At 40.2% G+C, this 22,482-nt stretch overlaps 1 protein-coding gene across 1 annotated transcript in view; it reads left to right on the forward strand.

Moving 5' to 3' along the window:
* The window catches only part of bbs1 (Bardet-Biedl syndrome 1), a 71,201-nt gene extending 54,400 nt beyond the window's left edge, over positions 1–16,801 (forward strand). Inside the window, exons 14-17 of the mRNA XM_028803014.2 lie at positions 4,250–4,383; positions 15,119–15,253; positions 15,972–16,058; positions 16,175–16,801. Of these exons, the coding sequence (XP_028658847.1) occupies positions 4,250–4,383; positions 15,119–15,253; positions 15,972–16,058; positions 16,175–16,261 (443 nt within the window). The 3' untranslated portion in view covers positions 16,262–16,801. The remainder of the gene's footprint in view (positions 1–4,249; positions 4,384–15,118; positions 15,254–15,971; positions 16,059–16,174) is intronic.
* Positions 16,802–22,482: the final 5,681 nt, after the last annotated feature.

The raw sequence follows: 22,482 nt of genomic DNA on the forward strand, positions 1-22,482 counted from the left end.
GTCTGAAATATATATTCTTGCTAGTATTAGTTTTTATCTCTAATTATATACAGTGTATTATTAATTTTGTTATTAATTGTATTAGTAGTAGTAATATACAATTTTTAGAAATTAATATTTTTTGACGTGGCTGTCTCCCCTATAGCCAGTAAATCTTACTTGTCATGAACACATTATTATCAGCACTTTCGTGCAGCTTATTTAAATCTTTATTACACTTTTATTTTGAAAGTTACATTGATTGGGGCCAATTTATAGATACAATGTGAACTATGCAATACAAGTCAAAAGTCAAAACCTGGTTTTAAGAGAGTATTTGATTAGTTTTTGTTTCAGCACTGGCAAAAAAAAAAATCAAAAAACTTCAGTTTAGTCTTCATTTATATGGAGGTTATTGCTGGTAGTTTCTTTATGTCATCAAAGGGTATTGTGATGCAGCATAATGTACGTACTAAATCTATGCCAGGCTATAAAATATTAGTAAATCTTTAAATTTGTAAAGCTTGGACAAAAAATTAGTTTGTTGCCACTAGTCAGGCAATTAACATGTTGGATGTAAATGTGATTCATTAGACGTGTCACATGAGAAACTGCAAAGATTCAGATGTATGACTCATTTATTGTATATGCATGACTTGTCTTTGTCATGGCGCATATATGAGCATAAATCAGTACTACGTGTTTATCCACATACTATGCAGAAATAAAACAAAGTTCTTCAGGCCCTAAAGATGGGGCTTCTTACATCAATTACTTTCTTACCTTGTGTTTTAATATTTAAATCGCAGACTGAAAACCTATTTTCCACAAACCCTTTGTTTTACTGTAAGTTGTTTGACTATAAAAAGTGTTAATAGTTGTCAGTTTTTTAATTGTTTCTCATATTTTATTCGTGAAAGTTGCTCGATTTGTAGAGACTGATTAATCATGCAGTTCATTACTTGGCTTTTTTTTTTTTTTTTTTTTTTTTTTGTTTTACTGAATGAGCTGTCCCATCATATCTTAAGAAGCACACTGAGTGTTGCATTTTAATGAAATCCATTTTGTTTTTTATGAACCTTTTACCTCAAGATAAATATTACAGTCCTAAAATAAATGATCCTTGCTGGACAATCACACCTCAATGTTTTTATAGTAACATGGACTCCAAGTAATGAAGGGAAACTGTTTCCATAAAACATTAATCTTGTGTGGGATTCCCTCCCTTGTTGTTTTAATACTTTAGCTATATGGTTTGTACTGCTCAAATTCAATGTAATTTATCTAACTGTAATGCTATGCTATCAATAATGTAATCTGTAATACAACTTTGGGTGTGTGGTTTTCTATTTATGGTACCCAATAGGTGTGTGGTGTCTAATGTTCAACCAGTAGTAATTATCAAGACTTACACATGATAACATTTAAAGTTGACTGAGTCATACAAGAATGAGATTTCCTAATTACAGTGCATCCGGAAAGTATTCACAGCACATCACTTTTTCCACATTTTGTTATGTTACAGCCTTATTCCAAAATGGATTAAATTCATTTTTTTTCCTCAGAATTCTACACACAATACTCCATAATGACAATGTGAAAAAAGTTTACTTGAGGTTTTTGCAAATTTATTAAAAAAAAAAAAACTGAGAAATCACATGTACATAAGTATTCACAGCCTTTGCCATGAAGCTCAAAATTGAGCTCAGGTGCATCCTGTTTCCCCTGATCATCCTTGAGATGTTTCTGCAGCTTAATTGGAGACCACCTGTGGTAAATTCAGTTGATTGGACATGATTTGGAAAGGCACACACCTGTCTATATAAGGTCCCACAATGAGAACTCCGCTACAAGTAGGGTATAACAGGCAGGAGAGCATATGTTGAATAAGCTAGCGCATAATGTATGCAACAAGTCAGTTGTTATAGGTGAAAAAATGTCAAAAACACAGAAAGCACAGCAAAAAGAGCCAAACTAATCTGAAAAATAAACTAAAGCAAAACTTTGATAAATATAACATTTTGTAGACCAATTACTTTGCAAAAATAAACCTTAAATAAATTGTTGCAAATGGGGGGGGGGGAACACATACTGTGTTTTTGAAGTATTAATACACGCAGAATAATTGCCATAGAGATTAAAGCAGTAAACAAGGGTGCTTTACTAATGATATTAAACATGCAAGGTGTTGATCAACTAAGTACCAAACAAAAGGAACCAAAACAATAAATCTGTGCTCATTGGACCTGACTAACAGGTCTTGAATCCCTGTCTAATTAGTGGGGTGTTTTACTCACTTACCCACCTTATCCATATTACAAACCGAGAATGGTAAACCGGATGGCATGGACGCAGGGACACGGCGATGGGACCATGAGACGTACTGCACAGGCGCGTACAGCGCGCGTCTCGTAAACCGCACGCAAAGTCTTATCCACCGCGCATGAAGGAGTCATGGCCCAAAAACGAAATAGCTCAACTGACGTGAATGAGTATTGAAGAAACAACTCGCCCATGGCTAACGACTACCGACATAGCCACACAAATAAGAGGACTCTGCGCTGCAGCCCAGATTCAAACGGAAGAGGCTACGGAGGCCCCACGGGTCCATAAAGTACGGAAGGCGCAGGCTTCACCGCCATATTGTGAGTGGCACCACTGCGGAGTGAAGTAAACGCGCATCTGAAATTGCGGAAGCAAAGCAGGCACGGGTTCAAAACGAACGAGCTTGACTGACGGATATACAAACAATGTATTTCAGGATACCCAACGCCGGGGGTAGGCGAGCGAAGCCCCCTTGTTATTTTCATAAAACACATTCTTCACTTTGTATACCTTTCTTTGGCCTCTGCTGTCACTTCCAGTCCACTCTTGCCTCACCCTCTACATCTGACTTCAAGCTCTCTGTGGTCACTTCTGGTCTTGTATTCAGTTCAGGAGTCAATTTTCATTTGATCCAAGGACACCAAGCTAGAGCTTCAAATAGCTGCTACTGGAATCCCTGCAACCACAAAGAAAATATTGGCCATAAATGGCCAGATCACTAGTTACCTATAAGTTGTCTGCTTCTGAGGGACATGGTGGTTCTGCATAAAGACATTTGGGACCAGGTTGCTGCTTCCACTTGACTTGAACAAGAATTCCTGTGTAACTGATAACCAGGACTTTGCCAACTTACCTGTTATACCACAGTGTGGTTTCTGCAGTATCATCAATGACTGTAAACCCTATTTCTGCATCTAAATAAAATGAATTCACACTCGCTCAAGCATGTCATTATTCCATTCCAAGGTCTTTGCCGTCTGTATTAATAAAGTGGATTACATTTTTCTTTCAAAAAGATGGTATGTACATTCCACACCATCACCTAATAAAGGAAATTTTAGATAGACAAAATTATAGAAAATAAGGAAGACAGGGGAAGTACTAATCCTACTGAAGCCCATTGACTATCATTCAGAGAGAAGTGGCTAAATGTATGGCTGCAGGGGTCTCAAACTTGGTTCCTTGGAGGTCAGCATGCTGTCTTTATAGCCGTTAACGGAATTTGTTATTCATTTATGTGATTTATTCTTTCTCTAATTTTTCTACGTTAATGAACAAACTGACTGAAATGAGATTTCTAATCCCATAATCATCATTTTTTCCCCTATATTTTTTTCAATTTAAATTTTACTGTATTAATAAGTGTCAGTTTGTCCTTTGGGATGCACCATCTGCTGAAATGAGAAATGCAGTGTACCAGTATGCATTACAAAATACATTGCAATAGATGTCACATTGGTAATGTTAATGCTGAATACACCCAACAGATTATTATTGCCAGGCAGACAGTGCAGTCTGTGCATAGCTAGATACAGATATACTGTGTGTATATATAGATAAATGTTTTCCCAGTAATATTTAAAGCAAATAGATACTTTTTGGAAACAAATAAGGCAATTACCAACAAAGTGAACCGAAAGCAATGTGGTACTTTAAACACTGCCAAGAATTATTCAGGAATTATTCTTTGCGCAGGACTATAATAAGTTAATTTTTAATTTTGATGGGTGCAAATTGGCTTTCATTTAGAGTTATGCATTTTTCTTGTACTCCATTGTTTTCCCATTCACCTTGTCAATCTATTGCATTTTCTTGCTTAGGGATATTACCATTTGACAAATATAAACAGTTGAACATACAGATAATTTTCTTCCAAAACTCTTAGAATTCAGATTTTTTAATATGATTCTGTCTCTCTCTATCTTTATGCATTTTACTGTCTCAGCAATGCACAGGGCATTTCAAATGGATCTGTATCGCCTAAGACTAACAGCCGCCCGAGCCTATGTCAAAGCTCTGGAGTCCAACTTAACTCCTATGTCTTCAAGTGCATCTGAGCCTCTCAAGATGAATGCTGTGGTGAGTTTAAAATATGAAGTTTAACTGACATTATTCTAAGCCCAAGTGAACCCCTTTTTAGTTTTATTCTGTTTGATATGTGTACTCATATTACAAATATATTGTTTACTACCAGTAGTTTTTTTCCCATTTACAAAGGATGATTGCCTTACTAGGAGTGCTTATGTGATATAGCGGGTCTGCAGCTTAGAAAAAGAGGACCTTTTTAATAAATAATTAATTGGCCGGCTCACTCTCCGTGGGTGAGCATGCTCGTGCAACTGTGGAAAGTTGGTGGAGTAATTGGGGCGAGACATACCTGCACATGAGGGTGTGACCTGTATTTAATTGCTTCCACGGCTTCCTGCATTGCACAATTCTGATGCTGCGCTCATGGAGGCCTATAAGAATGAGCTGGCACGAGAAATATGGAAGAACGGAGGTCAATGAAAGGAAGAACAGAGGCAGGAGTGACTGAGAGCTGGTGATTAGAGAGAGAAGCAAGCGGACAGGAATGGAGCCCCAGGGAGTAGTGTTTGGCCAGCACTCAGGAGCAGGCTCGGGGATCACTCCAGTTGAGTGATTTGGGAGTAGGAGTGTCCTCTCACCAGGGGGAGCCAACAATTGGCAGAGGTGGGTGGACAACACGCTTTCGTCAGGTAGAGCTATGATCGGCAATGGAGGGTACAAAGAAGAGCTGTGTCTCCCGGTGGAATGAGAACTGAAGGGTGTCTACACCTGTTGGTTGACGTCTCTCCGTGCTGCAAGGTCCAAGTAGGATAATTTGGAAAAGCGTCACTTTTTAAAGGGAAGCAGTGGGGGCTGAGAATTTCAAAGGAGACTCCTGCGTTGTTTTAACCTAGTTTTTATTGGATTATTTGCTCAATTTTTAACCTCCACAAGGACACTGTTCTTTTTATTTGATTATTTATTTATTTATTGAACATTTGGATGCACTGCACTTTTTTGACACTTTTGTTTTGATTAGCTTTTAATAAAAGCACTGAGCACCTTATGCACCTACCCCTTCCTATTTGTGTGTGTTGTCCTCATATGCCAAGCTCATTAGGTCATAACTATCAACAGAGTCGGGTTCAGGAGGCTCCCAAATAAGATGGGGAGCATGGAGCTAACCCGCACTGTCACATTCTATAGTTACTGCCATAAAAACACACATACATTTAGAAATGATTTCACAGACATTGAACCTCTGCTCTGACAACACTCAAATAGCTAGAACCCACACCCTGTCTGGGTCCAAATAATATAAGTGTGATAGAGCCATCACCTGTAGAATCTTCTTCCCTGGTTGTGCAGCATAATGTGGACCACCACTCCTTGAGCTGCGTCATGCCAAGGTATTTTACATCACACTTTTTAGTAAGGTTCATCTACCCAGGAAAGTTGCTAAAATTCCTCACTTCTGCAAGCCTAAATGATCTGTTCCGTTGGCATTGCCTCTTCTCATGAACTAATGTCTGCAGTGTTGGTCCTGGTCCTGCTTATTGAATAGAACATCCCATGGCATCCTATAAAATGAAACTTGGAGTAAATTTCAACCATATCTATTAACTCTATTAATCATATTCAATGTGATGAGAAAGTGGGGACCATGCAAGAAGGAACCATACTATGAAAAGTAAACTTCACAATGTAGGATCTCCAGCTCAGAATCAAAGCTGGGTCCAAGAACTGTGGCATTTCCGTTCTGCCTCATGTACCTTTTGAAGGATAATTATGTCAAGTGCATGCTCCCAACCTCTCTCTCTCTCTCTCTCTCTCTCAAACTAGAATAGCGTTTGCACACAGAGCATTATGACTGTTATTTAAGCAGCAGTGAATAATTAAGCATAAAGCTGTATTTCCTTACAATAAGACTGTAAAATAGTTTGTGTAAAATCACCATTTGTGATTAGCTCCCTCCCCTTTTTATAAAAATGTTTAAGGTAGAACATGTTTGATTTTGAGCCTAACTAATTCTGTATTCCATTCTTTCAATTTTGAATTTGAGTTCTTCAGATTTCCTTCTCAAATTGCTTTACATTTTACACTTGAGGTGATTCATCAAATTAATGCAATATCTTGTCAGCATATATAAATACTGTGTGTGTGTATGTGTATATACAGTGTATATATATATATATATATATATATATATATATATATATATATATATATATATAATACTAGAGATTAAGCCCGTTACAATAACGGGCGCTAGAATAGTAGTGCATAAACATTAGTAGGAACAGTCTATATTAAATGGCAAAGGACCGTCTATTTTCTGTTACAGTAATACTGGCTTGTATGTGGCTGTAATATGTGTCACTGTATTGTGTGCCTTTAATTTTCTCTCACAGTAATACGTCTCTCCAGCAAGTATTTTAATCTGTGCTGGCGTGCAGCTGATTATTGTATGTATGGCGTCTCCCCAGCAACGGATTTTATGTGCACGAAAATAAATCTACTTTTAAAAGTCATCCTATTGTAATATCATGAAAATTCGTATACAGTAATCCCTCCTCCATCGCAGGGGTTTGTGTTCCAGAGCCACCCGCGAAATAAGAAAATCCGCGAAGTAGAAACCATATGTTTATATGGTTATTTTTATATTGTCATGCTTGGGTCACAGATTTGCGCAGAAACACAGGAGGTTGTAGAGAGACAGGAACGTTATTCAAACACTGCAAACAAACATTTGTCTCTTTTTCAAAAGTTTAAACTGTGCTCCATGACAAGACAGGGATGACAGTTCTGTCTCACAATTAAAAGAATGCAAACATATCTTCCTCTTCAAAGGAAACAGAGAGGAAAGCAAACAAATCAATAGGGCTGTTTGTGCCGCGGTGCTTCGCATACTTAAAAGACAAAGCTGTTGAAGGCAGCAGCTCACACCCCCTCCGTCAGGAGCAGGGAGAGAGTGAGAGAGACAGAGAAAAACAAAGTCAAAAATCAATACGTGCCCTTTGAGCTTTTAAGTATGCGAAGCACTGTGCAGCATGTCGCTTCACTAAGCAGCTGCACAGAAGGTTGCAACGTGAAGATAATCTTTCAGCATTTTTAGACGAGCGTCCGTAGCGTCTAGGTGTGCGAACAGCCCCCCTGCTCACACCCCCTACGTCAGGATCAGAGAAAGGCAGCGCAAGAGAGAGAGAGAGAAAGTAAGTTGGGTTTCTTCTCAGCCATCTGCTAATAGCGTCCCTTGTATGAAATCAACTGGGCAAACCAACTGAGGAAGCATGTACCAGAAATTAAAAGACCCATTGTCCTCAGAAATCCGCGAACTAGCAAAAAATCCGCGATATATATTTAAATATGCTTACATATAAAATCCGCGATAGAGTGAAGCCGCGAAAGGCGAAGCGCGATATAGCGAGGGATCACTGTATTTAGGAAAACACTTTACACTTTACCGGGCCAAGTTTGTTAATTGCAAATCTGACATCCTCAGAGTGAACACTTGCACAACAACAAACACTAATCCCACCTCTTTGCGTCTCAGTACCCGATTGGATTTTTCGTGCATTATGTTTTAGGTCTTACCTCATTTACCGGAATCCAGTTGGATCGGCCACGCGATATTTTATAGGTCCCGCCCTCTCTGTCTTGTGTGATGCGTCAGGCGGCCTTTGAAGAATTGCACCGTGCCCCGCGCATGCGCACTTCGCCAGAAGACACACACACACGGACACATGGACACACACACAGGGATTTTATTAAAGAGGATATATACATACATATATATATATATATACTGTAAAAAGTGTGAGCATTTAATATTGCCAAGATTTTCCTTCAGAGCATAGTATATTGACCTAGATCAGGGGTGGGCAGATTCAGTCCTGGAGGGCCGCAGTGGTTGCATGTTTTTGTTCCAACCCAGTTGCTTAATTAAAAACCAATCCTTGTCAATTATTTAATTGCATGGCTTGCTAGTGCTTTAACTCTGCCATGTCAGGTCATTCTCATATCCTAGATTTATTTTCCTTTCTAAGGATATCCTCCAAATGATTTCAAGTCTAAAACAGATGAGTGATTCTCAGTGCTTCACATTTTTCTCTTCACTTTCCTTCCAAGTATTTAATTAAACCAAATAGTGCATGATAAAGACACACGGGTGTAAATGAAAACAAGCTAAATGGAGAAATGCTGGTCTCTTTTGTCATTTGCATGGTATTGCTAATTAGGAGCAATTAAAAACCAAGAATACAGCTGTTTAAAACTAAAATAAGCAATAAGGGTTCAAAATCTTAACGAGCGAGACAACTAAAGTGAAGCTGAAGTGTTAACTTGACCAATAAGGGCTTCTTATTAAGCAATTGGGTTGGAGCAAAAACCTGCAGCCACTGCGGCCCTCCAGGACTGAATCTGCCCACCCCTGACCTAGATAATTTCTTCTCAAGTCTTGTAATGGTTTCTGTCATCATGATTTTTAAAGAATGCGGCAACTCAGATATTACTTACTCTTCTAAAACATTACAATTTCATTTTTCTAAAGCAAGTCATAAAATGGAACAGTGTTCCTTTAAGAGCAGGAACATTTCTTGAGAGTTTCCCTTTCTTCATTAGTCTGGTCTGCTCAGTGAGCTGACTTGTTAGGTTTCTTGACAGTTTGATCAATCACCCTAATTACCCAATGAGTGGCCAAGATGTTTTACAAGCACTTTCAAGGTTAGCCTTCCTTGTTATAAAAATCTTCAGTCACTATGTGTTTTACAGAGATGATTCAAGAAACCGATCAAACAAATACAGTAGACATGTGTTTGTAAATAATGAAGAAACAGTTGAAAGGACAGATAACAGGGTGAAGTTAGTTTTTAGCAGATAATGGTTTAAATAAAAAACCTCTAGTAATTATTTAAATTAAAAGAATGCTATAGCAACTGTTGTTTTTCAGTGTTTTTTATCTTTACAATTAATCTGTGGAAGGACTTTTCCTAGTGTCAGTACATCAAATTGCTTGTTTTAATGTTCTCATGTTAAGGTTCAAATCACCAGACATACTGTACAATAATTATCCTACTGACATCTTTCATAATATTAAATACTCCTATTATTTCACCTGTTAATTTCTATTTGCTCAGTTGAAAAAAAATCCGCTCCTTCAGTCTGTCCTTGCAGATCATACCTCAAAGCCCAAAAATCAGTCTAGTTGCACTTTTCTGAACTTTCTTTAATGCTGTTAAATTCTGGTCATGTGAGGATTACAGCTGCACATAGTATTCCAGATAAAGCATCATGAGTGCATTGTGTAAACTTAAGATTCACCACCTTTGACATTTAACACAGAGTGTGCCTATTTAGCCAACATAATTTTGCCTTACTAGTCTCTTCTGTACTTTCTTGGTTATGAGCAGTGAACAGTAGTACAATAGATCTTGGAAGTTTTTTCTCATAAGGCATAATTTGTGAACTAAACTATAAACAAAAATATTTACAATGTGAAGTCAATAAACTTTTAATGCAGAAGATTTTGTCATTTTAAAAAGGATTCTGTATTTATTTGTATTTAGTTTTGTGTTATTGAAGTGTTTAGATGTTTGAGTACATATAACTGAAAAGTGTACAGTTTTTAAGAAGCCAGGCATTATCATTTATTTATATAGTAAGGATAATAAAATCAAGCTATACATTGTAGAAGAAGGTGATGTCCATCCTCACAAGGGATTAATAACAAGGCACCCCTAAATCTTCTGTTACCCCAAAGTACCGTGTGCTGCCACTTAAAAGACTGAAAGTTTGTAAATGGCTTCTGCAAGTCAGAGAATAGAATCTCAAAATATTCTGCCCTCCTAATAACCAAAAGTTAGTCCAATGTAAAATCAGTTTCAAAGTTCATTTTCATGGCGTAGGAAACTGTACTTCCTGACACCTTGGCTTAATTTACAATTTCTCTAAAGGAAACATACACTTTTAGGGGTATAATGGTCTGTCTGTCTTCTTTTGTTAAATTATATTTTTGTCACCCTTATAATAGCATTATACAGTGCAGAGTGCAATTTTATCCAACTAATGCTTCAGAAGGTGTGGCAGCACAGTTTGTTTCAACACTGCTTTTATAAAGACAGAGGGTTTGTAAGTAATCAACAAAAGTTGGGACACCTGTATGAATTGTATGTATTACCATTTAAGGCTTAATTAACTTTCATTGCTTTAGAAAGCTGAAAGTTGTTATCTTATTTCTCTGTTCCCTGAAAAGGCCTTTTTATATAGCTCTGACAATTACATTATTTGTCATGTTTTGGTAACTTTTTTTTTTTTTAAAACCCTGGCAGTTTACCATTTACCTCTGTACCATTTCAAGTTATTCTGTGGACTTGAGCTGTTTAACCTTTAATAAAAACTGAAAAAGCAAGAGTTTTCTAAACTTTTTGACCAGCAGAGAAAGAAAGTGTATGTGTGTATATACTAGACATTTACTGATCCCTGTTTGGCAACACTTCCGCAACGCACAGAAGTCATCGGTGTCCTTGAGTACCTTAAGCTGAAAGAGTTCTGCTGGATCAACTTTATTAATTCCTTTGTGGATTTTGAAGACCTGGATTAGGTCCCCAAAAGTCTCTCTGGTTGAAACTAAACAGATTTAATTCTTTGAGCCTGTCAGAATAGGACATGTCCTTAAGTCCTGTGATGTACCTGGTTGCTCTCCTCTGCACAGCTTCAAGTGCTGCCATGTCTGCTCAAAATACTCCAAATGCATTCTCACTAATGCATTATGTAGTCTTGATATTAATGGTCTGTTTCTAAAGTTCCTGTTTTGGCAGCAAGATACTGGCTCATGCCTAGTTTAGATGATTCATTTCCATAATAATAGTGTCCTATGAGAAATTTTTAAAAGCAAAGCTTCTTCAAAATGTTGTGGCCAAACCCCAATCCGCTATTCAGCAATGGAAGGTACATGGAGCATGGCACATTTTTCCTTGTGAGTTATATACATAGAGATTGTGATTCCTATAAGAAAGACAATGATATCCATTAAAGACAGATAGATATAAATTATTAATCCCCAAGGGGAAATTCACATACTCCAGCAGCAGCATACTGATAAAAACAATATTAATTAAAGAGTGATAAAAACACAGTGCAAGTTAAAAAGTGCAAGGTGGAGAGTGAGAGGCAGGTATAGTCAATAACATTGAATAATGTTACCGTTTACTCCTCCCCCTGGTGGAATTGTAGAGTTGCATAGTGTGGGGGAGGAACGATCTCCTCCGTCTGTCAGTGGAGCAGGATAGTGACAGCAGTCTGTCTCTGAAACTGCTCCTCTGTCTGGAGATGATACTGTTCAGTGGATGCAGTGGATTCTCCATGATTGACAGGAGCCTGCTCAGTGCCCGTCGTTCCACCACAGATGTCAAACTGTCCAGCTCCGTGCCTACAATAGAGCCTGCCTTCCTCACCAGTTTGTCCAGGCGTGATGCATCCCTCTTCTTTATGCTGCCTCCCCAGCACACCACCGTGTAGAAGAGGGCGCTCGCCACAACCGTTTGATAGAACATCTGCGGTATCTTATTGCAGATGTTGAAGGACACCAGCCTTCTAAGGAAGTATAGCCGGCTCTGTCCTCTCTTGCACAGAGCATCAGTATTGGCAGTCCAGTTCAGTCCAGTTTATCATCCAGCTGCACTCCAAGGTATTTATAGGTCTGCACCCTCTGCACACAGTCACCTCTGATAATCACAGGGTCCGTGAGGGGCCTGGGCCTCCTAAAATCCACCACCAGCTCTTTGGTTTTGCTGGTGTTCAGTTGTAGGTGGTTTGAGTTGCACCATTTAACAAAGTACTTGATTAGGTTCCTATACTCCTCCTCCTGCCCACTTCTGATGCAGCCCACAATAGCAGTGTCATCAGCGAACGTTTGCACGTGGCAGGACTCAGAGTTGTATTGGAAGTCCGATGTATATAGGCTGAACAGGACCGGAAAAAGTACGGTCCCCTGCGGCGCTCCTGTGCTGCTGATCACAATGTCAGACCTGCAGTTCCCAAGACGCACATACTGAGGTCTGTCTGTAAGATAGTTCACGATCCATGCCATCAGGTATGAATCTACTCCCACCTCTGTCAGCTTGTCCCTAAGGAGCAGAGGTCGAATGGTGTTGAAGGCGCCAGAGAAGTCCAGAAACATAATTCTTACTGCACCACTGCCTCTGTCCAAGTGGGAGAGGGATCGGTGTAGCATCCTCTGCTCCCACCTGCTCCTGGTATGCGAACTGCAGAGGGTTGAGGGCATGGTGGACCTGTGGCCTCAGGTGGTGAAGCAGCAGCTGCTCCATGGTCTTCATCACATGTGACGTCAGGGCAACAGGCCTGACATCATTCAGCTAACTAGGATGTGATACCTTTGGGACTGGGGTGATGCAAGATGTTTTCCAAAGCCTCGGGACTCTCCCCTATTCCAGGCTCAGGTTGAAGATGCGCTGTAGAGAAGTGGTCCCCAACCTTTTTGACAGCAAGGACCACTTTATTAGATGCAAATTTTTCCACGGACCGGTCGGGGGGGGGCAGTTTTATACACAATTTACATAACATTTCTATTATTATTAAAGTTATTTAACAGTTCGCATACGTTTGCAATCTGAGATTTTTCTTCTTTTTTTGCATATAACAAAGACATGCTTTACATTTGCCAATCCAACAGATTGCACATCACAAACATTAACACTGCAATCTTTTTTTCGTGTCTGCCGTTTCTATAGGAGGGTGACAATGAGATAAATTCCAATGGATGTTTTTCAAATGTTGACAAGTAATAAGCAAAAGGAATCACTGAAAACCACAGACAACAAAAACAGCAAAAAAAAAAAAAAAAAACAGTACGAAGAAAGTTCGAAGAAAGAGATTTTTTTACAATGTTTCTGTTTGGGGATCGTTGTGCAAACGTGCACAACTGAGCATGCGACCACAGATCTAACTGCTCTGTGGATGATTCGTTCAAGCATTTCAAGGTCACTTCGTTGTAATGAAAGTATCTGTTGAATGTACTTCGTAGTAACGTGATTTCTATAGACTCATGTCATATGAGGAAACTGTCGGGACCATAAAAATACTTTGTTGTAATACTCTCTCACCTCGGTCTCTCTCCTCTCTCTGCACCGCTGCAAAGCCCCGCCCGCCAAGCGTTCTGAAAAGTCTGAGTGAGTCGCCGTTGCCGGCAGTTCTCTCGCGGCCCGGCTGTCTGACAGCTGCGGACCGGGGGTTGGGGACCCCTGCTGTAGAGGACTCCCCAGCTCCAGCGCACAGGCTTTCAACAGTCGTGGCAATACTCCATCTGGACCCAGTGCTTTGGTGGCACGAAGTCTCCTCGGCTCTCTGCTTACCTGGGCTGCTGTAATTGTGGGTTGGGGAAAACTCCTATGCTGGAATCAGCAGAAGGATGGGTGGAGGATGCAGTACACTGAGGTGAGAGTGAGAGTGGGTTACGGTGGTCAAACCTGCTATAAAAGTTGTTCATCAGGTTTGCTTTCTCCCTGTCTCTCTCGATGGAGGCACCCCGCTTCAAGCTGCAGCCAGTGATGATCTTCATCCCATCCCACACTTCCTTCATGCTGTTATTCTGCAACTTTTGCTACAGTTTTCTCCTGTACTGCTTCTTCGCCGCCCTGAGCTGGACTCGGAGTTCTTTCTGCACGTGCTTGAGCTCATGCTGATCACCGCCTTTAAAAGCCCTTTTCTTCTGGTTCAAAAAGCCGTTGATGTCACTTGTAATCCATGGCTTGTTGTTAGCATTGCAGTGTACTTTTCTTACTGAAACTACAATGTCCATACAGAAGTTGATGTAGTCAGTAGTGCAGTCACAAACCTTCTCAATGTTCTCACTATGTGACCCCTGCAGGATATCCCAGTCCGTAGTTCCAAAGCAGTCTCTCAGAGCCTGCTGTGCCTCAGGGGACCAATTCCTGAATGAGCGTGTGGTTGTGGGTAGCTCCCTCACTCTTGGTTTGTAGTGAGGCTGAAGCAGAACCAGGTTATGATCTGCTTTCCCAAGCGCAGGCAGCGCTGTATGTGTCCTTAACGTTTGCATACAGTAAGTCAATAATCCTATTTCCCCGGGTGTTACAATCCACATACTGGGAGAAGGCAGGTAATGTTTTGTCCAGTGTCACATGGTTAAAATCTCCAGAGATTAGCACAAGCACCTTGGGGTGCTGTGTTTTTAGTTTAGCAACAGCGGAGTGGATGATGTCACGCTATCTCCACATCCACGCGAGGAGGGATGTAAACAATGACAACATCAATGATGTGTCCAAACTCTCTGGGCAAGTAACAGGGACGCAGACTTGCGGTCAACAGTTCGATGTCCCTGCAGCAAGTGGAGATTTTGACGTTTACACGTCCAGGGTTGCACCACCTTGTGTTCAAATAGAGAGCGAGTCCTCCTCCTTTCCGCTTCCCGCAGGTATTTGTGTCTAAGTCCGCTATAACTGTGCTAAACCCGGGTAACTCCACGTTAGCATCTGGGATGCTAGTTGTTAGCCATGTTTCACAAAAGCACAACAAAAAAGCTACTGTTTTGTAGTGCTACTCTCTAGTGAAACACTTCTGGATATTGGATTTAAGGCTTCATAGGCCCATAATTTAGAGAACATATAGGCATTTGTTTTAACATACACTTTCATTGAAGGAGACCTTTACCTTGCCATTTTCTATTTAAAGTATGATAAATTCTTTGTAAACATTGTTTTAAGTTTATCAAAACAAGTTTCGCTTTAAATATGTATGACTCACTGTTTGGGATCCCTTTTTTGTCATCAATTAGGTCCAAGGCCTTGGCCCATCTTTCAAACTGACTCTGAACATCCAGAACACATCAGTGTGCAGACCATCAATGAATCTAGCTATCAGCTTTTGGTATGATGAAAAGCTTTATTCTTTGAAGACATCCTTCTTTAAGGTATGAACATAACATACCTAGAAATGTACTTTATCTTTTTCTGCTTTCTGAATAACCATATTAATTTACTGTATAGGTACCTAGCAGCAGCTGGCACAAAACAGGAAGCAACCCTGTCCATTACAGTTCATGTTCATACATACACCCACATTCACTGATGTCAGGTAGATTTTAAAGTCTCCTGATGCAAAGACATCAGCATTATCCACAATTTTCAAGTATATACTGTAAATGAAACAGATTTACAGACTAGACATGTGAAGTGTTTGTGTCTCACCTAATTCTAATGTGCCTTCTATAACTCCATGGGAAGGTCTTGTCATATATTGTCTAAAATTGAACAAAATATAATTCTTTTTATGTGGATCCTGTCAGGTGTTTTTCAGAATTTGTTGATTATTTGTTCATGTAATTGTAAAGTAAGTAACACTGGGCTTGTGCTGAACCTTTTTATTTAATTTGCAGCTGTATTCGGCTTAAAAACACCCCTTAAATGAAGGCTGCCTTGTCGTATAGATCTCTGATTTGGATTTGTTTCTGATTTGTTGTGTTTCATGTATTGTTCATGTATTGTATTCAGAACCTGTTTTTATATTTGCTATGATTTTTTTATGATTTCTTACTGAATTTCTTTCTTTAAGAAAAAAATTTAAAGTAAAATGTCCTCCATATATAATAAATAAATATGTTTATATGTTCTCCCTGTTGTCTCCTGTAGATTCCACTCTTAGTTCCAGGGCTCAACTACCCGATTGACACTTTTGTGGAGTGTCTTAGTGACAAGGGAATATCCGATGTCATTAAGGTGAGATTAGAGTTAGTGTTCCCTTATGATTCTACAATATGCATCCTCTGCTTTGTTGTTTTCTGCCCTTGAGTGGTTCAATGAATTTACAATGGTTTTTTGCTGTCTGATTACAGGTATTTGTCCTTCAAATAGGAAGGTCCAACCCTTTGCTGACTGCTCATATCAACATGCCAGTTAGTGAGGGAATGGCTTTGTGCTAAGTAAGAAAAAAGCACCTGCAAAAGAATTTCAATAGACTGTATAGTGAGTACCAAGGATATCATTTAATGACAGTAATAGAGAGCTATGTTTAACTCTGCTGCAGTAGAGGAAATATAACTTGTCCCAAAAGAATTACAGAAGCAAGTGAAGTGAAAGTTATTTCATGAGACAATACCAAGGACTAAACATAATACTGTGTAACGTTTAGATTGATGTACATGTAAAATGTGTATCATTTTTAATACCTAAAAGTGTATAGTATATATATTTTAAAAAATCTGCACTGTTTTGCTTTTACAATATGTGTGTGTGTTTGTGTGTGCGTATGTATGTATGTACATATATATAAATATATGTAGATTAAATTATATCTTTTGAAAGTGTGTTGTTCTTTTCTAAATAATATGGAACATCAGCTGATTGGTGGATGATAAATATTATGCTTTTTTTGGTAAATAAAAATGCCCACATAATATGTTTGTGTATTATCTTAGGATAAACTGTGTGCTATTGTGTAACAAATACTCCCAATTACTTAATTTGGATTCATCATCATCCCTTTTTATGTCCAATGGCACGTACACCTGCTCTGCATGTCTTTCTAATTTTGTTACTGTGCCCCTTGTGTGGTTTAGTTTCTTGACCTGTGCTTCCACTGTATATCACTGTTTTATTTTAGGCCTACCTTATTATGGTGTCCAGTGAAGTGCTGCCTTCTTGACTGAGTCTGTGTAATTCTTTAACACATGTCTGGTTCAGCTTTATCACCTTTGCACTGTGATGGTGGCTGTGTCCTTTAGGTGACACCAGGCAAGAAATTGTTGATTTTCTGCAATCAGAATCTTTATCAGACCTGTAGTATAAAAAGAAGACAGTTAGGCCAGGTCAATTACTGTCATTCACTAATACTCTGTAACATGTAATAGTGCTAACAGGTCCAGGGCTACATTTGAGTGCCACCATCTTTATAGACAGTACTGCCAAAGTAAGCAAAAGTTTATGTGAATAGGGTAGGTCTTGGCCATTAATCTTTACAGATGCTGGTGCATAAGGGATTCAAGTCAAATTCTTGGTTTTCTTTTGGCTGACCTCCTATGCTGCCTATTCTGGAAGATGCACAAGTAAGTGGTCTTCCTAAAGCATTACTTGGAAAGCTAACCTCATACATCTAGGTGCATCAATAGTAGTCTGCTATATAATCCACTTGATGCCTGGATTGAAAAGCACCGACAACATTATACATCCCTGTTTGACAGCAGTTTGTTTTTTTAAAGTGCAGACTGCTTTAACCTGTGCTGCCAAAGTAGAGAAGCAGCAAACAAAAGACCAGAGGGTTAGACCAGGAGATGGATGGGAAAACAAAGGTGAAAATGGTGTGAGGATCAAAAGATGAAAATAAAACCAATTGCCAAATATCATAACAAAACTCACTGTCAATAATAGCCACACAAATAGATTGATTGCTAGCTACCACATGTATTTGTTATCAAGAATACAATGTTCCATCATAATGAGGAAAAGGCAGATTTGTAGTGAAATGGACCAGGAAGTGAAGCATAGTGTGAAACAGGCCAAAGTTCATGGTGATATATCTATTAACCAATACATCTGCCCTTAATCACTAAAACAAAATCATAGTCAAAATTTAAAGCTAATGGTTTTATTTCATTAATACTGTTACACTAATACACGACAATCGCACACAAAGGTTTTTCAGTTTGAATCTGCAATCTGTGACAATTAAGAAGAGTACAGTACTGACCTTTGTATAGTCATGTCAGTGATTTCATGTAGACTCTCACTTCAGGTGGGTATTTTCCGTACGTCGCTTAAATAATCCGAGATCAGATGCCTCGTCTTGGATGAGTTACTGCCGGTGAAACTCATCCGGGATAAGTCGGTTTTTCAAACGCAGCCGTGTAGTAGATTAGTTTAGCTGGATCTATTCATCCAAGATAAATGCGTGCGCACGCGCTGATTGAAAAGCCCATATATATTGAGTCTAGAAAACATGATCAGCAAGTCTTTGATAGGCTGTAACAAAATGACGAAAGAACGGGTGCATTTTTTTTTTTTCACACAAGCAGAGCAAGACCTTTTATTCGAAGGACATGAAGAATTTCAAGATTTAATATGCACAAGGAGTAACACTGCAAAAGCAGCCCAAACCAGAAAAGACAACTGGCAAAAAGGGGCAGACAAATTAAACGCATGTGCATTGTACTTACTGAAAGCAGCGTTTCATTTCCTATGTGTCAGATTAATTATTATTTAATATGTCATAATTCCAGATCAAATGTGAGCACAAGGAGAACATGGGAACAGGTTAAAGTGAAGTATAAGAATATACTTCAAACTGGTAAATATTGGTATATATAACTATTTAAAGAATTGTTGACATAAATAATCATATATAATATAAAAAACACTAATTTTTAAAGCTAATAAGAAGGCAGACAAGCAAAAAACAAGTGGAGGTCCAGTCCTAACCCCTGCAGAAGAGTTGGCTAACCAGCAAAATGCCCATCGCCCTGTTTCTGAGGGCATTCCAGGGGGAAGCTCCTCCTCAGAACCAGTGGCAGGATGCAGTGGTCACTTCATTTCAGGTAAAGTATGGTCATTGCATATATTTGTCCTCAATGTGTGCCATAGGTATGTTCCATATAGCCCTCATTTTTTTGTTGGGTCACTTGCAGGGAATGTCATATCCCTAGAACTTGTGTCTGACCTACGAGATATTGACGAAGGTCAAATACTTGATGAAGACACACTGTGTCTGATTATTCATCAGAAGGAGAGGTACATTTTCCAAATAATGTTTGATCTAACTCCACTCTGATCAGTCCCATGTGCCCCAATCACATTTGGAAATCCTGGGTAATGACAATGTTAGGCTGATTGTGAGATTCTTTATGGAACTGTGGGTGTTTTTACCTGTGTATTACCTACCTGCAATGGCATGAAACGCCTCTTTTGTCTGCACACGCAGGTGTCCAGGAAACACTATGAAAACCCGAAGGAAATATTTCAGAGCCAAACAGACTTTACGAATTGCCTGAGAAACTGCACTTTTAGATAAATGTTCTGCATCGCCTACAGTATATAAAAAAAAGTGCCTCTTGCAAAAAAACCTCAAAGCAATGCATACTGTCAGTGTGGTTGTGAGAGCCCGACTTCGCCGAGTTTGACTTCGAATATAAGGTGCTAATAAATCTTTGAGGTACAATATTCCCCCCTGGCTAAAGCGGTATCTTTCAAAAAGAATTTCCTCTGGGAGCAATAAAGGATCTTGCCAATTGCGCAAAACCCTCTCTATATGAAATTTTCTTCTCATAATTTGCGCACCGATATCAATTGGTCGCTCATTCATGAAGCCATGACTGAATGAATTCCTTGCATGGACACTGATTAAGTGTATGAGCTAATCCTTGTTTACATTGAACAAACCTGCTCCGAGCAGGTTTGAGGATTTGGATGTGCTGCTATGACAACACATCCAGCAAGAGTTTCGAAAAACTGATAGATCCAGGATCAGGCCAAATCGTCAACAATTACATCCGGCTAAACGAGTAATCCATCCATCCATCCATCCTCTTCCGCTTATCCAAGGTCGGGTCGTGGGGGTAGCAGCTTGAGCAGAGATACCCAGACTTCCCTCTCCCCGGCCACTTCTTCTAGCTCTTCCGGGAGAATCCCGTGGTGTTCCCAGGCCAGCCCAGAGTACTGTGCAAAAGTTTTAGGCGGGTGTGAAAAAAATGCTGTAAACAAAGAATGCTTTCAGAAATATAAATAATGATTGTTTATTGTTATCAATTTACAAAATGCAAAGTGAGCGAACAAAAGAAAAATCTAAATCAAATCAATATTTGGTGTTACTACCTTGTGCCTTCAAACCAGCATCGATTCTTATAGGTACACTTGCACAAAGTCAGGGATTTTGTAGGATTATAGTCAGGTGTATGATCAACCAATTATACCAAACAGGTGCTAATGATCATCAATGTCACACGTAGGTTGAAACAGTCATTAACTGAAACAGAAACAGCTGTGTAGGAGGCTTAAAACTGGGTGAGGAACAGCCAAACTCTGCTACCAAGGTGAGGTTGTGGAAGACAGTTTCATGTCATGGCAAGATTGAGCACAGCGACAAGACACAAGGTAGTTATACTGCATCAGCAAGGTCTCTCCCAGACAAAGATTTCAAAGCAGACTGGGGTTTCAAGATGTGCTGTTCAAGCTCTTTTGAAGAAGCACAAAGAAATGGGCAACATTGAGGATCTTAGACACAGTGGTCGGCCAAGGAAACTTAGTGCAGCAGATGAAAGACACATCAAGCTTATTACCCTTCAAAACCTGAAGATGTCCAGCAGTGCCATCAGCTCAGAACTGGCAGAAACCAGTGGGACCCAGGTACACCCATCTACTGTCCGGAGAAGTCTGGCCAGAAGTGGTCTTCATGGAAGAGTTGCAGCCAAAAAGCCATACCTCCGACGTGGAAACAAGGCCAAGCGACTCAAGTACACACAAAAACGTAGGAACTGGGGTGCAGAAAAATGGCAGCAGGTGCTCTGGACTGATGAGTCAAAAGTTGAAATATTTGGATGTAGCAGACGGCAGTTTGTTCGTCGAAGGGCTGGAAAGCAGTACAATAATGAGTGTCTGCAGGCAACAGTGAAGCATGCTGGAGGTTCCTTGAACGTTTGGGGCTACATTTCTGCAAATGGAGTTGGAGATTTGGTCAGGATTAATGGTGTTCTCAATGCTGAGAAATACAGGCAGATACTTATCTATCATGCAATACCATCAGGGAGGCGTATGATTTGCCCCAAATTTATTCTGCAGCAGGACAACGATCCCAAACATACAGCCAAAGTCATTAAGAACTATCTTCACCGTAAAGAACAAGAAGTCTTGGAAGTGATGGTATGGCCCCCACAGAGCCCTGATCTCAACATCATCGAGTGTGTCTGGGATTACATGAAGAGACAGAAGGATTTGAGGAAGCCAACATCCACAAAAGATCTGTGGTTAGTTCTCCAAGATGTTTGGAACAACCTAGCAGCCGAGTTCCTTCAAAAACTGTGCAAGTGTACCTAGAAGAATTGATGCTGTTTTGAAGGCAAAGGGTGGTCACACCAAATATTGATTTGATTTAAATTTCTCTTTTGTTCATTCACTGCATTTTGTTGATTGATGAAAATAAATGATTAACACTTCCATTTTTGAAAGCATTCTTTGTTTACAGCATTTTTTTCACACCTGCCTAAAACTTTTGCACAGTACTGTAGTCCCTCCAGCGTGTCCTGGGTCTTCCCTGGGGCCTCCTCCCGGTTGGACGTGCCCGGAACACCTCACCAGGGAGGCGTCCAGGAGGCATCCTGATCAGATGCCCGAGCCACCTCATCTGACTCCTCTCGATGCGGAGGAGCAGCGGCTCTACTCTGAGCCCCTCCCGGATGACTGAGCTTCTCACCCTATCTTTAAGGGAAAGCCCAGACACCCTGCGGAGGAAACTTATTTCAGCCGCTTGTATTCGCGATCTCGTTCTTTCGGTTCACTACCCATAGCTCATGACCATAGGTGAGGGTAGAACATAGATCGACTGGTAAACTGAGAGCTTTGCCTTACGGCTCAGCTCCTTTTCACCACGACAGACCGATGCAATGCCCACATCACTGCGGATGCCGTACCGATCCTCCTGTCGATCTCACGCTCCATTCTTCCCTCACTCGTGAACAAGACCCTGAGATACTTGAACTTCTCCACTTGAGGCAGCATCTCGCTCCCAACCCTGAGAGGGCACTCCACCCTTTTCCGGCTGAGGACCATGGTCTCGGATTTGGAGGTGCTGATTCCCATCCCATCCGCTTCACACTCAGCTGCAAACTGATCCAGAGAGAGCTGAAGATCACGGCTTGATGAAGCAAACAGGACAACATCATCTGCAAAAAGCACTGACCCAATCCTGAGTCCACCAAACCGGACCCCCTCAACACCCTGGCTGCGCCTAGAAATTCTGTCCATAAAAGTTATGAACAGAATCGGTGACAAAGGGCACCCCTGACGGAGTCCAACTCTCACTGGAAACGGGTTCGACTTACTACCGGCAATGCTGACCAAGCTCTGACACCATTTGTACAGGGAGCGAACAGCCCTTATCAGGGGGTCCGGTACCCCATACTCCCGGAGCACCCCCCACAGGATTCCCCGAGGGACACTG

Source organism: Erpetoichthys calabaricus, chromosome 1 (genome assembly GCF_900747795.2).
Source record: "Erpetoichthys calabaricus chromosome 1, fErpCal1.3, whole genome shotgun sequence".
Classification (NCBI taxonomy): Eukaryota; Metazoa; Chordata; class Cladistia; order Polypteriformes; family Polypteridae; genus Erpetoichthys; species Erpetoichthys calabaricus.